The sequence below is a fragment of the Pimephales promelas genome, chromosome 4 (assembly GCF_988280905.1).
Source record: "Pimephales promelas chromosome 4, fPimPro1.hap1.1, whole genome shotgun sequence".
Taxonomy (NCBI): Eukaryota; Metazoa; Chordata; class Actinopteri; order Cypriniformes; family Leuciscidae; genus Pimephales; species Pimephales promelas.
Window position 1 is genome coordinate 36,138,528 of NC_142772.1, and position 15,651 is coordinate 36,154,178.

The 15,651-nt window shown below is 38.4% G+C and overlaps 1 protein-coding gene across 16 annotated transcripts in view; it reads right to left on the reverse strand.

Annotated features, from left to right (window-relative positions):
• trpm3 (transient receptor potential cation channel, subfamily M, member 3) overlaps window positions 1-15,651 on the reverse strand; it is a 127,681-nt gene that overhangs the window by 15,203 nt on the left and 96,827 nt on the right. For 4 of the 16 annotated variants that reach the window (XM_089130402.1, XM_089130409.1, XM_089130405.1 and 1 more), the window contains exons 10-19: window positions 14,920-15,020; window positions 14,542-14,676; window positions 14,119-14,169; window positions 12,882-12,917; window positions 12,549-12,689; window positions 11,134-11,163; window positions 10,431-10,723; window positions 9,860-10,088; window positions 8,427-8,594; window positions 5,798-5,938 (exon numbers count right to left, since the gene is read on the reverse strand). In XM_089130402.1, the coding sequence (XP_088986528.1) occupies window positions 5,798-5,938; window positions 8,427-8,594; window positions 9,860-10,088; window positions 10,431-10,723; window positions 11,134-11,163; window positions 12,549-12,689; window positions 12,882-12,917; window positions 14,119-14,169; window positions 14,542-14,676; window positions 14,920-15,020 (1,325 nt within the window). Of the gene's footprint in view, window positions 1-5,797; window positions 5,939-8,390; window positions 8,595-9,859; window positions 10,089-10,430; window positions 10,724-11,133; window positions 11,164-12,548; window positions 12,690-12,881; window positions 12,918-14,118; window positions 14,170-14,541; window positions 14,677-14,919; window positions 15,021-15,651 lie in introns of all 16 variants that reach the window. The other 12 variants (XM_089130413.1, XM_039659057.2, XM_089130406.1 and 9 more) reach the window with 3 other exon arrangements.

Sequence of the window (15,651 nt, forward strand, 5' to 3'; positions counted from 1 at the left end):
TCTCATGGCCTCAGCATCATCAGAGCTCCAGCTGGGTCTGCTTCGCATGTGCTCGCTGCAGTTATGGCTAAAAGCGAGAGTACCACCTCGTGCATGTCTGTTTCGCCTCAAGGTCGATCAGAAATGCATCACAGCTCTGAAACCTTGGAGAGCAATCTACTGGTACCAGTCAGGTATAAACCTGGGGACTTCCTAGAGTGTGAGAGTGGTGTCCACGGATCCCTCCACCTCGGGATGGGGAGCACTGCTCAAGGGCTGACCGTTCTTTGGCCAGTGATCAGAACGGGAGAAGCTCCTACACATAAACTGTCTAGAAATGACGGCAGTCGACAACGCGCTGAGGCGTTTTTGTCCCCGAATAAAAGGTCACCACGTCTTGGTCCGCTCATACAACAGTTGTGGCCTACATAAATCGCCAGGGTGGCGTCAGGTCCCGAAACCTTATGGAACACCTCCTGGTCTGGGCTCAGCACAATCAAGACTGTCCAGAAACAATGTTCCAGCAGGAGAATGGTCTCTGCACCCACAGACCTGTTGTTTTCGTCCCAAGGAAACGCTCACTGTCCAAAGTTTTTCACCAAGAGTAGGGATGTGCTGGCTCACGTCTGGCCCCGCTGCCCACTCTATGCTTTTCCCCCTGTCTCCCTCCTGCCTCAGGTGTTGGAACGAATCAGGGATGCTCAGAGATACTAGTGGCTCCGCTCTGGAAGAACCAGGCTTGGTTCCCAGTTCTGATGCAGCAGACAAGCACTGCCCCCATGGCCAATACCGATGAGGAAAGACCCCCTCTCTCAGGCCAAGGGCTCGATTTGGCATCCTCGCCTGAAGCTGTGGTCCCTGTATGCATGGGCCATCAACGGGTACCCGCAAACCTCCCGGAGGGAGTGTTAAACACGACTACGCAGGCTAGAGGGCTGTCTACTAGACTGCGGGGTTATTGAAGTTCTCTCCTTCCTTTAAGAGCTACTGGATAAAGGTAGAACCCCATCCATGCACAAAGTTTATGTGGGGGCCATAGCAGCGTTTATAAATCCCGCGACTGGCCAGTCACTGGAGAAGAACGATCTGGTCATCTGCTTCCTTAAAGGAGCAATGTGTGATTTTTAGCGACATCTAGTGGTTCGGTTGCGAGTTTGCACCAGGTTTGCACTAAGGGCTCAGCCCACTGCTCACCCCTCCCTTTCGAAGAAGCTACGGTTGCTAAAACGGGACAAACATCTCGTCGGCTGAGACAGCAGAGAATAGCCAGAGTAAGCCAAGAGTGTGTAACATTGTCACTGTTTCTGTACCACAGTCCATTATAAACCACATCATGAATACTGTTTACAAAGCCATAGTCAGGTGAGGATCAAGGGTTTTAATATATAATTTAATATAATAATAGTAATCAGCTGATTGTCTCACAAACGTAACCAGCAGCACATTTCTCCACACATACTGTAGCAAACCCATAATACAGCGAGGGAGCAGCTATATATTTTTTCTAACAGGGTAGTAATAGTTTAGCTGGCTAATATGAGCTGTTACTGTGGCTGAGCTGGGACGCGTCCGCATCGCATGAGTCCAAAGGTCGGAAGTGCGCGCGCTGTTACAATCATGTCATCTCCGCATCCCATAGATACTATTTACTACACACAATAGGCTTTTTTCTCTGATTTTGAAAACTCTTCGTGATCGACTTTAGTGATCTAAAAGTCTCTATCGACGGGTTAGTGATTCCTGCAACGTACTGTTTTACGGTCAATGACATGAATACTAATCATCAGCTGTCTCACGAACGTAACAGCACATCTATCCCCAACATAACAAACCCATAACACAGCGAGGGAGAACTAAGTTACATGAAACAATCCCAACTTCATATTTTACACCACTCACAAGGGAAAACTCACTACTCACGGAGTGTAAGGCTAGCTTCCAGCTTTCCGCTACTTCTCTTTCAAGGTAGTGATGAAACGCATTCTGTAGCGCTGTTTGTTCGCGTTCGGCTACGGTAGGAATATGACGTCACAACATGGCGACCTTCATAGAAGGGCATTCCCGCGGTTATGGAGCTATTAATGTCTCATTCTAAGGTAATAAATACATTACGGTTAATTAATTAAGTTCTTTATACACCACTGAAAACATAGTTATGGATGTCATATTGCATTTCTGTTAATAGATACTCATCTTTTTTACACATTGCACCTTTAAAGGAGCTAAGAGGCTGAATCCTCCCAGACCCCACTCAGTCCCCATGTGGGTTTACGCTAAAAGATTAAGAACTGGTCTAGATCACATTATTTCTGAATCTCAATCGGGATTCATGAAAGGCCGTCACATATCTAATAATATAAGGTTAGTATTAGATTTGTTGGATTATTCTAATCTAATTCAATCAGGCGGTCTCATACTATTTCTTGATTTTTACAAAGCGTTTGATTCTTTAGAACACAATTTTATTTTCCGTACTTTAGAGTTATTTGAATTCGGCAAATCTTTTATTGATATTGTAACCATGTTTTATAGAAATATTAACAGTTCAGTGATTGTTAACTTTGATACATCTAAAAGGTTTGACATCCATCGTGGAGTCAGACAGGGATGTCCTATCTCCCCATTTTTATTTCTTTTGGCCACAGAATTACTTTGTCTAAGGATTAACCAAAATGAAACGCTGTTAGGAATATCTATTTTTGATAGGGAGCTTAAAATAGCACAGCTAGCCGACGATACCACACTATTCTTGAAGGATAAAAAACAGTTATCTAATGCTTTGGAAATGATAGATCAGTTTTCATCTGCCTCTGGTCTAAAACTCAATATTTCGAAATGTGAAATTATCTCAATTCATGATATAGATGAGTCATCTTTGGAAGGTATCCCAGTTAAAAACAGTGTTAAATATCTAGGTATTCATATCACTAAAAATCCAATTACTAGACATCATTTAAACTTTTCTGATAAAATTATAAAAACTAAAAACATTTTTAACATTTGGCTTCAAAGAGATCTTTCATTATACGGTAGAGTTCTTTTATCTAAGGTCGAAGGGCTCTCTCGCTTTGTGTACCCTGCTCTCTCTTTGTTTATCAATGATAAAGCTATAAAAGGAATTAACAAAATATTTTTGGATTTCATCTGGAAAAATAAACCTCACAAATTAAAAAGAGAAGTACTCTCCAATTCCAGAGGTGAAGGTGGCCTTGACTTTTTGGACTTTGCCGATACTATAAACACCTTTAAAGTAAACTGGCTGAAAAGATGCCTTGCGAACCCAGTATCGTTATGGTTTTTCATTCCTAATAAATATCTTTAACAAACTTGGTGGCCTATCTTTCCTATTAAAGTGTGACTTTTTGCCTGGTAAGTTACCCATTTCCTTATCTAACTTTCATCAACAATGCCTTCTCTCATGGAAATTGTGTTTTGTCCATAGCTTTTCACCCCACAAAGTTCTCCTTTGGAACAATATGTATAACCGTTAGAAATAAGTCTCTTTTCTTTCATAGATGGTTTAATAATAACTTTAACTGCATTCTATCAGTCTTTGATGATTTTGGTAATATTCTATCTTATGAGCAATTTTTGAATCTTCATAACTTTCCTGTTCCACCAAAGGAATATAATACCTTGATAAAAGCTATACCAGCAGGCTTAATTCAATTAGTTAAAAATCACCTTAGCTTCAATAAAGGTAACATTGTGTATCCGTCTTTACGCTTGGGTGGTATTGAATTTTTAGATCGAAAATGTAACAACAGACATATTCGTAAAATTTTTCAAATGAAAAGAAAGATTACCCCTAGGGGTAAATTCTACTGGGGTTCCCTTGTAATAAACGTAAATTGGAAGAAGGCTTGGCTTTTGCCTAGTAAATTTTGTGTGTCCAACAAAGTTAAAGAAATTCATTATAAGATCCTTCATAAGATCTACCCTGTTAACTCTTCTATTGCTAAATATTCTGATGTTGATGATACTTGCTCCTTCTGTGGTTTTGTTGAGGAAACAACTGCCCATTTATTTTGTGAATGTAATGTAACCAATAGATTTTGGAATAAATTAAGTTCTTTTGTTTTTAGCCCTACAAATACGACCCACACCTTCACTCTCAAAGAGGTTATTTTTTATTATGAAAATCCAAAGTTGCTTTCCCTTGAGTATGTTGTTAACTTCTTTATCTTGTATGCAAAATTCTTCATCCATAAGCAAAAATGGCTTAAATCTCCTTTGAGCTTTCCTCTCTTTCTTGCTGATTTTGACTCTTTTATTTCGTCCCTTAGACTTATAAATAACAAGAAAAGTGAACAATTTTTTATGTATTTTGATGATTTATTCAAAGACATGACTTGGCCTTAAAATTATGCTTTTTTTTTTTTTTTTAATGTATTACATAATTTGATGTATGAATACCCATGATGCTTATTTTCTGTTAGGTACTATTGTTTGTTTGTTTGTACACCTTGCCTTACTTCCCTGTGTTGGTATTTTTGTATAAGTTCTGCAATAAAAAAAAAAAAAAAAAAAACAGAACCGGAAAAGAATACAATGCTGAAAAAAAAAAAAAAAAAAAAAAAAAAAAAACTCAGTCCCCATGTGGGACCTTTTCACAGTTTTGGAAGGCATGAAATGTGCCCCCGTTCGAGCCAGTCCACTTGTCAGACATGAAACATCTGTCATTCAAGATGTTTCTTGATGGCTCTTGCTTCAGTGAAGCGCATAGAGGTTTACAAGTGCTCTCAGTAAGCACAGCGTGTATGGAATTGGGCCAAATGACTCGAAAGTCATACTCAAACCAAGACACGGATATGTGCCTAAATCCCTCAACACACTTCGGTCATGAAAAACCCAATTATATCAACCCATCAAGCTTTATTTATAGGCCCAGGCCACACGCGCTTTGGCGGGAGGTGACGTAGTGGGCGCGAAGCGCACCTATTGGATCTGACATCAACAAGGGCCTCTCTCAATAGGCTGCTGCAGTTTTCTGCAGGACAGCATGCTCCTGCATATGTCTGCATGCTGGCGCAACGCATTTTACATTAATTCAAAATTAATGATAATTTTTGGCTTCTCGTGGAAATATCTCGTGGAAAAGAGGCTTTCCCCTAGCGTAAACGTTCCCTCTTCCAGAGAGAACCAAGGTTACATTAGTAACCGAGTACGTTTTCATTTCATTTTAGTTTTTCTGTTTTCTTAGTTTCAGTATTTTCGTTTTTAATATTTTAGGGCTACCAATTAATATAACAGAAAAATTACCAGCATTAAATTACTTAGAAATCTAGCATTAATTATCTATCAGGTTTAAAGCAGGCTTGTTGTTGGTTTCAAGTTCTATAATATACCATACATCACAAACAGAAATATTGCTCAGTGTAAACTACAATATGACAGTGTGATGAGAGAGAGGAAGAGAGGGAGACAGGGAGAGGGGGAGAGAGTACTAGCAACAAGAGAAAAAAGAGTGAGTAAAAAACAAAAGACACACGGCACATAGAACAGAATTTTTCATCTTCTGCAGCCTGGAGATTTGTCATATTCATGGCCTATATTTAAAACAGATGAGGCTAAAAAAACAAAAAAACAACAACAACTCACAGCTGTTTTGATCTCTACTTGCCTGCATTTGAACGTTTCTCCCTCTGGACCTGATATGGTAGCTATTGATATGAATTGAACTGAACTGAAAGATTGGGACATTCCTCTGAAGAATTCACAAACAAGGTATTTTGATGTTCACACATTTGATATGCTAAACAGACTGAACAATACTGTGTCTTTCTGTACTAAATGAGGGCACAGCTGGGGCCTTTACCGTGTGAAACCAGAACTTGACGATAGGGGCGTTGTAAAACTCGTATATTTTGCGACCCAGTGGAATCAGCCGATGGCGGTTCTGAACCTCCACCACCTGTTTCTTACGTGAAGCTTCTGTACTGACGTTTCCCAGCATGGCCTGGAAAAAGCATAGAGGAGAAAAAGAGGAGAAAAATAGAAAGCATTGATTTTACACACTGTTTACGTATGACTTCTCACCCAGAATTGCATGCAGCTGTTTTACTGCTAGGCAATCCTGAGTCTCAAGGAAGGGGAGATATTCACTATGAGTTGGGCATTGATGATTCCACTGGGAATGGTCGTGCGGAAAAAGAAAGAGATAGTGTGAGAGTGTGTGTGAGAGAGAGAGGAAAAAAGAAAAGGGGAATGAAAATGCCCAGTCTCATGAGTTATTTGGACACATCCTTAATCCAAGAGTGGGGAGCTTATCCCGTAAATGGAAAAATATGGTGCACTCTTGGACATTATGGCAGAATTGTATTGCAACAACTTTTTTGCTGTTGAAGCTGGTCAAACTTTGCTGCATTACAATCTTACAAAGGACACACTGTCAACCTAAATGCAATAAAAAACTTTTTTTACAGCTTATGCAATGCACAAGATCTAATTTTGGCACAGGCATTTCAATGTTTTAACAAAGAAACATTACTGCAATTATACTTTCCAGTCGAGCATTCAAATAGATTGCAATACAATTGTCATCTTGTGTTGTGTAACCTCATATTTCTATATTATCTTCATAGTGAAGTGAGGGGCAAAATTTCCTTTTTTGATACCGTGTTGTATATAAGATCAGGTCAACCCAGTCACGTTCTGGGAAATGTAGTCCTTCTCAGTTATTTCGACCTACAGTAGTAACTCTTGGACTACATTTCTAAACTAGTGTCTTGTGCTGACCTGTTTCTTTAGAGCAGTGGTTCTCAAACTGAGGAGGATTATAAATTAAATAAATGCAATTGACATAAAGCACCAACAATTACAGTAAAAATATAACATAATTATTTAAACTAATCTGATAAAGTATTTTTTTGTTTTACTGTCAAAAGTTTGGGGTCGGTAACATTTTTACTTATGCTCACCGAGGCTGCATTTATTTGATCAAAAATAGAATAAAAACAGTAACATCGTGAAATACTATTATAATTTAAAAAGTTTTCTTTTTAAATATATTTCACTATGTAATTTATTCCTGTGATGGCAAAGCTGAATTTTCAGCATCATTAAATTGATAAAAAAAAAACTGACTTTAAATTGTCACAAATTACCATTTTCAATTTCTTATAAAAACTGTATTATTCAAATTCTCTGTTAGCAATATGCATCACTAACAACTTATGCATTCTAGTTGTTTATGAGTAAGTTTATGAGATATAAGTTTATGAGATATTTATAAAATTGCACAAATATAGCACCAGTCTCTTTGTCTGAGACTCCAATGAACTCTATATCTTGTTGTTGTTTATCTGGGCCGTCTGTGTTTAAATCAGGTTTGTTTTCTTCTTTCAGAACAGTAGTGTACAGAACAGCCTTCAGTTCTCAAAAGAACAACAGACTGGTGTGTTTCTAGGCAACTGAAAAAAGTCACTGTACTACCATTTAAACACTTAGCATAAACATTTAGACCGTGCTAATAATAAGAAAGTTTTTTTTTTTTTTTTTGTAGAATGGAGTAATTGCTGCTGAAAACAGGGCTTTGCAATTACAGCTAATTATTTTTATTTTTAATTTCATTTCAAAACAATAGTACTGTTTTTGATTATGTTAAATAATGAAATGATACATTGGTGAATATAAAAAGTCTTGTGTTTCCAAAATATGGAATGGAAGTTAAATTGTTCTTTATTATCAAATATGGCTCATTTGGGTTGATTAGCTAAACATAGCAGTTTTCTTCCCTAAGTAATTGTTTTGAAGTAGTTGTTGCTTTCCCTCAGATTTGGGGCTGTGTATTTGCTCCACCATCTGAAACAGTTCAAGAGCCACTGCTTTAGAGCAACACTTGATAGTTCACAATCGAAGATTGAACAACAATATTTGTGCAGTTTTGTGTGAAAGAAGGCACTTCTGGTTCAACATAAAAGTGAAGGTTGTAATCATGGAGAAGGCAGATCAAGGCTGCTAACATAATGCAATACTGAAACAAGCCTTTAACATGCACAATGGTGTTGTAGATGTGTGAATGATAAGGACACAGCATTCAGTCACAGTACCGTACTTCAGACGAGACCCTAGCGTAAAGAAAAGAAACAGAGGAGACAAGGACAGAGGCAGACGGAGACACGATACAACTCCACAACCACGCGTCTTCGCTTTGACAACGAGGAACGAAGAGAAAGGGCGAAGTGGAAGAGGGGAGGTCAGAAAAACGCCAGGGTTGGTACGGATTTCTAAGAAGAGGAGCCACAGACTCGAGGAACAAAAATAAATACATTCGGAAGCATATTTAAGAGGCCAAATTGGTGGCAGGTTGAGGGCAGAGCAGAGCAGATGTGCCTAAGTGCGTGTACGTGTGTGTGCCCGAGTGTGTTAGACTACAAGCTAAGAGACGAGGCTAAGGTGGGTGCTCTCACCACGGAGTTGTACTGCGTCTCACAGTAAGATCTTACTGTGAACTCCATGTCCTCCTCCTCTTTTTCTTTAACTTGTTTCTCGGGTTCATCCACATCCTTCTCCTGCAGGTAGGTGTCCTGATCCTGAGGCATATATGACATCTCGTCCTTGTTTTTAAATTCAAGACTCAGTATGGAAGGGGGGAGAAGCAGGCCCAAGATAACCTAGTGGACAAAACAAAAACAGTTTGAGGGTTACATTTCACTATTTAGTAGTCAGTAGAAAATATGCCAAGAAAATATCCCCACTCAATAATACGAAAAGCAGCCTGAACCATTGATACAAGACAGGATGGATCCATACTTTCATATTGTTTATACCAAATACTGATCCTACCATCTGAATGTCCAGCAGAAATCGAGACTTATCAGACCAGGGCTCAGTTTCGGCCTTTCTATCAGTTCAAACCAGTCTGGCTATTCTCCTCTAAACCTCTGGCATCAACAAGTAATTTTCACCCACAGAACTGCTGCTCACTGGAAATTTTCTGTTTTTCAGACCATTCTCTGTAAACTCTAGAGATGGTTGTGCGTGAAAATCCAAGTAGATCAGCAGTTTCTGGTTTACTAAGACCACCCATCTGGTACCAACAAACATGTCTGAAAAGTCACTAACATGTCCCTAAATGTTTTTTTAGTGATTAGTGATTAGTTGATCACAGTTGCCAGTTGAACAGGTGCACCTAATAAAGTGGCCAGTGAGTGTACATTAATAAATTTGGGATTGGCTGCATTTGTTACAGACAATACAATACAGACAATATTTTAATGTGAAAACGTAAATTATTTTTTTAGAACAGAATGTTGATTTTAAAAGGTTAGTTCACCCAAAAAATGAAAATTATGTCATTAATGACTCACCCTGTCATTTTGGAGTCTCTCGAGTAAGAATGATAATTAGACTAGAGATTATTCAGAAAGCTATTAAGAGTACTGAAAAGGCACATAAGATGCTACATGCAAGTTGTTTGCCTCATGTTGATGAGGACATGGTAAATACAACAAAAATGACAGATTCACCCAAAAAAAAAGCCTCAATTTGGCAGGCAAATTCACAAATACCGTAATCTGTTGAATATCTTTATAGTCGCGATGTAACAGATGAGGTGACAGATAATTTCTTATGTATTGTAATGTACATCAAAGGTGAAATAGAATATAGAAAAAAGAAAAAATGTAGGTCTGAGACTTGGTTCTATCTATCAGTTGTTGATTGGGCGGAGGCAGATCTGAATTTGAGCTTGCAGTCGATTGTAAGAAAGGGGCGGGTTTAAGCAGACTAAATGATTGGAGAAGACTAGCAAAGAGAAGTCTATCATTTCACCGGAAGAACCATTTATGACATTTTGATTAAAAATTACTAGGTCAAAACATTAGATGCATTAAGGTGAATTTCCATTTCATGCTGACTTTTTTCTCCCAGATCTGACCTTCAGGCCAGAGTTCTTGCGCATGCGCAGACGTCCCATCCACATGTCAGTGAGAAGCATCTGGCTACAGGTGTGGGCGATGAAGTCCCTGTGCTTGGCAGCGACTGCCAGCTGCAGACAGGTGGCATTACTCCAGTTCTTCAACTCGTAGGTCAACAGCTTCATGGCCATCTGTTCATCCTGCTTATACGACTGATCGAGTAGCTCAACAGCCAGCTGACCAAACTCCCTGATGAAAAAAAAAAGACGGAATATTTCTGTGCCAAAAATACATTCATTTGCACATAATCATACAATATCTTCTCTACACAACACAAAACAGCTTGTTTTAGGTGTGCAAGCAAATTCCACTACAAAGAGAAAATGGTGCACATTAGACTTTTAGGAATTTTAAGGTCTTTGTGGCCAGCTACTATTCCTTTGATTGGATGCCAGTTTGGTAGATAACAGATGGTCTCCCCAAATGTACCCACCCAAGAATTGTACAATCAACAGCAATGAGAACAGGACATGCAGGTAAAATCCTCGTGTGTACGCTCAACCGGGTCATAACATATCTTTACGTTCATACCTTGAGTTCTGATTGAGTTCCTGTGAAATGTCATCTACCATGTCGTTTTCTGACGCTTCGTGGGCCATTGCTTTACAGAGCTTACAGGCAACCAGTGCTTTAGCCATTGCCTCCTCGCCATGCTGCCAGAAGAACAGGGCCATCTTCTGCCGTTTCATCAGCACTGCCCAAACCATCAGCTCATGGAATGGGAAAGGGAAATGGTTGATTTCTGGGTCATCCAGGTCAATGTCTACTTCCTCTTCTCGCTTCCGTGTGGTCTTCTGACGTCCTCGCCTAATGGGCATGTCATCCTATCATGGTAAAGATTTAATAATAATCATAATATTTTCTTTTATAATAATAGTAATAACCACATTCAGAATATAAATTATAGGTACTTTATTGTCTTATTTTGCCCTAGTTTTGTAATGATACCAATAATCAAATTAGAGCAGAGCAAATTAGGACAATAAAGTAGCTATATTTATAGTCAAAATGAGGTTATTATTAGTAAGAGTAAGCACAAATGTAAGATAATTATGTAGGTAATTATAAAAAACCTCTGAACATGCATTACAAAGAGCATTTTCATTGTGAATCTTTATTACTTGAATCCAATACTTTAAATCAAAGGAAAGCTTAAAGAAAGCGTTTCAGTGAAACTCTGTGGGGATTTTATTGGAAAGCAGTGGGATACATAAAATTAAGAAATAAATCTCACCTCCATTCCAAGCAGCTTCAGGGCTTTTGGCTACAACACACACACACACACACACACACACAAAAACATATACAAGACAAAAATAGCAAGACACGTTAGATTTGATTTATGTATTTCCCAAATTGTTTTATCATCCTTCTGGTGCACATGTAAAAACATGGCGTGTTTAATAGGATTCTTCACGCTTTGCAATGATACATTTAGAGCATCTCTCTGGTGGCACCACAGAAGTCTGATCTATTTCAAGCCTATACAGCCACATATGTTGAAAGATGTGTGTGCTATGTTCATGTAAGATAAAATGTACTCACAATATTAAAGTGCATGCATACACTCTCAGGCATCATGTACTGGCAAAATATTACAGATAGGATGCTCATATGACATTGGCATGATGGAGCAGTGATGTTTCATGTACTCTCAGTAACACGGGTTGCACTCTCTGAAATCTGCTGTGCATCAGAAGGCAGAGATTTGTGATTTAGATGCCTGAGCTTTCTGAGTTAAAAATGTGTGAGAAAATGAGATATCATCCAGGTGTCAGTGGCTTGAGAATGTCTTGACGCCTGTTTACTCTGAAGTGCCGCTATATGGAAATTTGTTCTGCATCTAGTATCTAGTTTGTGCTAGTTCCATATGCCATCTCTGTGGTGGCTCAGATGGGAATTTTTTTTCTCCCCAGGTGAGTCATGCTGATAGAAACTCAACGCATGAAATTAAATTGGAAATGTTTTTCATTAATGGGAACCTGAGAGAATAACCTTGTGTTTGAAAAGCAATAACACTTTATTTTAGATATTATTTAGATAGCAGAAGTGATTGACTATTTAAATGGGTCATCAGTTAACTACAAAGATATTAAAAATGAAACAAATATATAAAAAAAGACTTTTGTAATATGCATATTTTAAGAATTTCGTTAAAAAAAATGTGTAATAAAATGTAAAAGTTTTGAGATACATTCAAAACAAAATACAGTCGAAAGTTAAAGCTATAATTTTTTAATAGTTTAATAGGCCAAGAAAATTGCAATTAGTGCATCTCCAATAGAGCGAATCTGGTGGCACGAGTGCTAATGAGCATAACCTGTGCACCACACCGGTCTCGAGTCCCATGGAGGATAAAAAGCAAGGATAAAAGCAAGAGAGAAAGCAGTGCAAAATGACAGAGGAACAGGCCTGGAATTATGTTGTTGTTTTGTTTTAGTTTAAGCGGCACAAATACATATTAAATCCCATACCTTTAATCTCCTATTTTTATGACTATTTTATTCACAAATGACAAATATATTCTTAGAACATAACGACTATATTTTAGTAACATAGCAACTTTATATTACTTCATTCTTGAACTCTAAGTTTGGTATGATGCTGATTTCGAGCTACATGCTTTTTTTTAAAGGGTCAATAACATACTCTTTTGGGTCCAAAAAGGTTGTGATAGAGGGTCCGAAATCTCTTCCTGGTGTAATTGCAGCGATAGGCTCCACCCATGAGGTATTCAATTACCAATCCGATGTCAATCAGGCTGATGCGGTAGTCAGGGGGCAGGTTACCCTGTAAAAAAAAAGGTTATTAATGGCAACACTGAACCCATGCTAACAGTTATGGCAATGAAAATGACAAACGGTAAAGTCAGACACGAAACACGTACTCAACTACATACAAACCCATCCACTCTCACTCCACAAACACACTGACATATTGCTAGAAGGAATCAAGATAATTGAAGAAGATTGTCTGATTCACCTTGAGGTAGATCCAACTGAACCCTGGATATTCTTGCTTGGAAAGAACACACAAGGTCAGTGAGACAGAATCATATTAAAGGGACAAATATCCCACTAGAGTCTAGAATCAGGGTCTAGTCAACTAGGGAACAAGTCTAGAATCAGGGTTTGGTGCCATATTGAACTGACCGTGAAAACAATAAGCCTTTCTACCCCAAATGAAAAACAACAACAACAGACAGAGAGAGAAAGGGAGTAAAATAAAGAGAGTCCAATAATGGGTGGGACAAAGAAAGACCATAGGGGAAGTGATAAGAAGCCTTTCCTCAGTTGTTAATTTAATGATTTAACTCATCTTCAGGTTTATGCCCGACATTAGTGAGCTTTTCCAATTAGAGACTCCTTATCAGGGTGTCGAGATTTTGATTGTAAGACTTAACAACATGAAGAGAACATGAAGAACAGGAAGAGTCTTCCTTTCATTAGATCTATGGGCTAAATCTCTCTTAGCAAAATTACATCCCACACCCAGCCTTCAGAATATGATAACTAGGCTCTGCTCTGGTTCTGTAATTATCAACGCAGAGCCACCATGGATCTTCTAAGCTGGGCTAAATACTTCAACCTGAGCAAATAGCACAACTGGCAGATCAGAATCATAGGTGATGCTGCATTTCATTTGTAAAGACATTTTGTACTACAGTAGAGTAAGTTCATGTAAAATCAAAAGACATTTTAACATGTTAGTCTCAACTGACAAGCAGAAGATTTGAGCTATCAAAGTATAGTATACAAAGAGAAGACTAAATTAAAACCTAATTGATTCTTTTCTATGTGGAAATTGCAATATTCAATAACATGTGCATACAAATGTCACTGCAAGACCATGAAAATCACCAGAGTGCAAAAAGAAAGTAACCATGCGCCCCATTATTTCTCGTAAAATGCACTTATGAATAGTAATAAAGAAAAACAAACTATACACGAGCAACCTAAGAAGCAACAAACCCGTTGTTCTGACTGTTTTATAGTCTGAAAATCACTGAAAAAAGCAGAGGGCACAGACAGAAACAAAATAGGCAACTAATTAACCCAATCTCTCTGTTAGGCTAAGAAGCAGGAAAGACACCTTTGCTGAATATGCAACAGAAATCTAACACTAATCTACAACATACACACTCACTCTCTAACATCCACTCACACACATGCATACAGAAACACACGCATACACAGACACATGCACAGTGAATTCTTACCTTTTTCACATCTCTGACAAGGTGGTACAAGGTGTTGGATGGACCATGCCTCTGTTTTAGACAAACAGACACAAATTTATCCTTTAATAATCAATTACATCAATTACCTTTGGACGGTAGTATGTATATATATATATATATATATATATATCAAAAGCACTATAAAAATTGCAATATTGTGAAATATTATTACATTTTAAAATAACAATTTTCTATTAAAATATGTTTTAAAATGTATAATGTATTCCTGTGATGGCAAAGCTGAATTTTCAGTAGCCATTACTCCAGTCTTCAGCATCACATGATCCTTCAAAAATTATTAAAAAAAAAAAAAAAGAATATGCTGATTTGTTGCTTGAAAAGAGTTTGAAAAAAGTGGAAACATTTTTTCAGGATTCTTTGATGAACAGAAAGCTACATTACCGTATTATAGAGCTCTTCAAGTCTGGACAGTGTCAGGAAACGGTGCATGCTCACTCCATTCTCAATCAACAGCTTCACAAAGTCCACTCTGTCCAGCACCAGTGCGTCCAGCATAGATTGCTCTAGAGAGCCCACCTGACCATACATAAATAAAGCTTACAGGTCCAGGACACATACTACCCAAGCACATAATACAACAATCTATTTCATGAATTTTAATCTGTTTGAAATGCAACAACCGTGTTTAATTAGAGTCAGAGGTACACAGAAGCGCTTCACGTCCCCTCTGCGATCAATAAAGTATCTCTGTATCTATCCCTAAACGAATTACAAGCACTCAGAGGTATGAAGTTTGTGTGAGTGGAGGATATTGCCTACAGGCCACTGCTGTCCGTAAATGAAGATCTGGCTCCGAGCAATGTCAACTCTGTTCCAGGCCAAAGCCAGGCTCAGCTGATCTGGAGCTGATGCATTGGCCCCTGGGAAGACAAACAAAAGGGCACATTCAACAAAGTACAGCTTAAAAAATGGCCTGGGAATATGCTAACGAGAATGTATAAAATGATGGATGAATTGTGTTGATAAATATCACCGATTTTTCAGGCTAATGTCTTTAAAATCATTGGTGTGCTTAAACACTCTCAGCTCCCATTGATTTACAAGTGCTTCTCACAGCGGAGAATCCTGAGGAATTTCCGCCTCTCGCATCATTACAATGCATACCGTTATGCCAGTTTAAAAAGCTGATTCTAGAGATAAATCACAGGGGAAAGCACTCTCCAGGGTCTCTGGCACTTTGCTCCGCTCCTGCTTCAAGCTAATAAAACTTCCCCCTGAGCAGCAGGACATTTGTCTTAACTTACTCTGGCCTGGTGCTTCTTCATTTACTTTTATGAGGGTAATCTTTCCAGACTCTTAAATAGACACCTCAGTGGCTTGTCTAGGTGTCGCGTGTATTAAACCATATTTGCATAATCTCAGTTAAGTGCCAGAAAATATCCTGCCTGACTCCATTAATGAGCCGTTAAACCTAAAATACAGACATAGAGGCCTGTAATACGTGAAAGTGTCCATATGGGGCACTTTATGCTTTTGTATTTCATGTTGTAT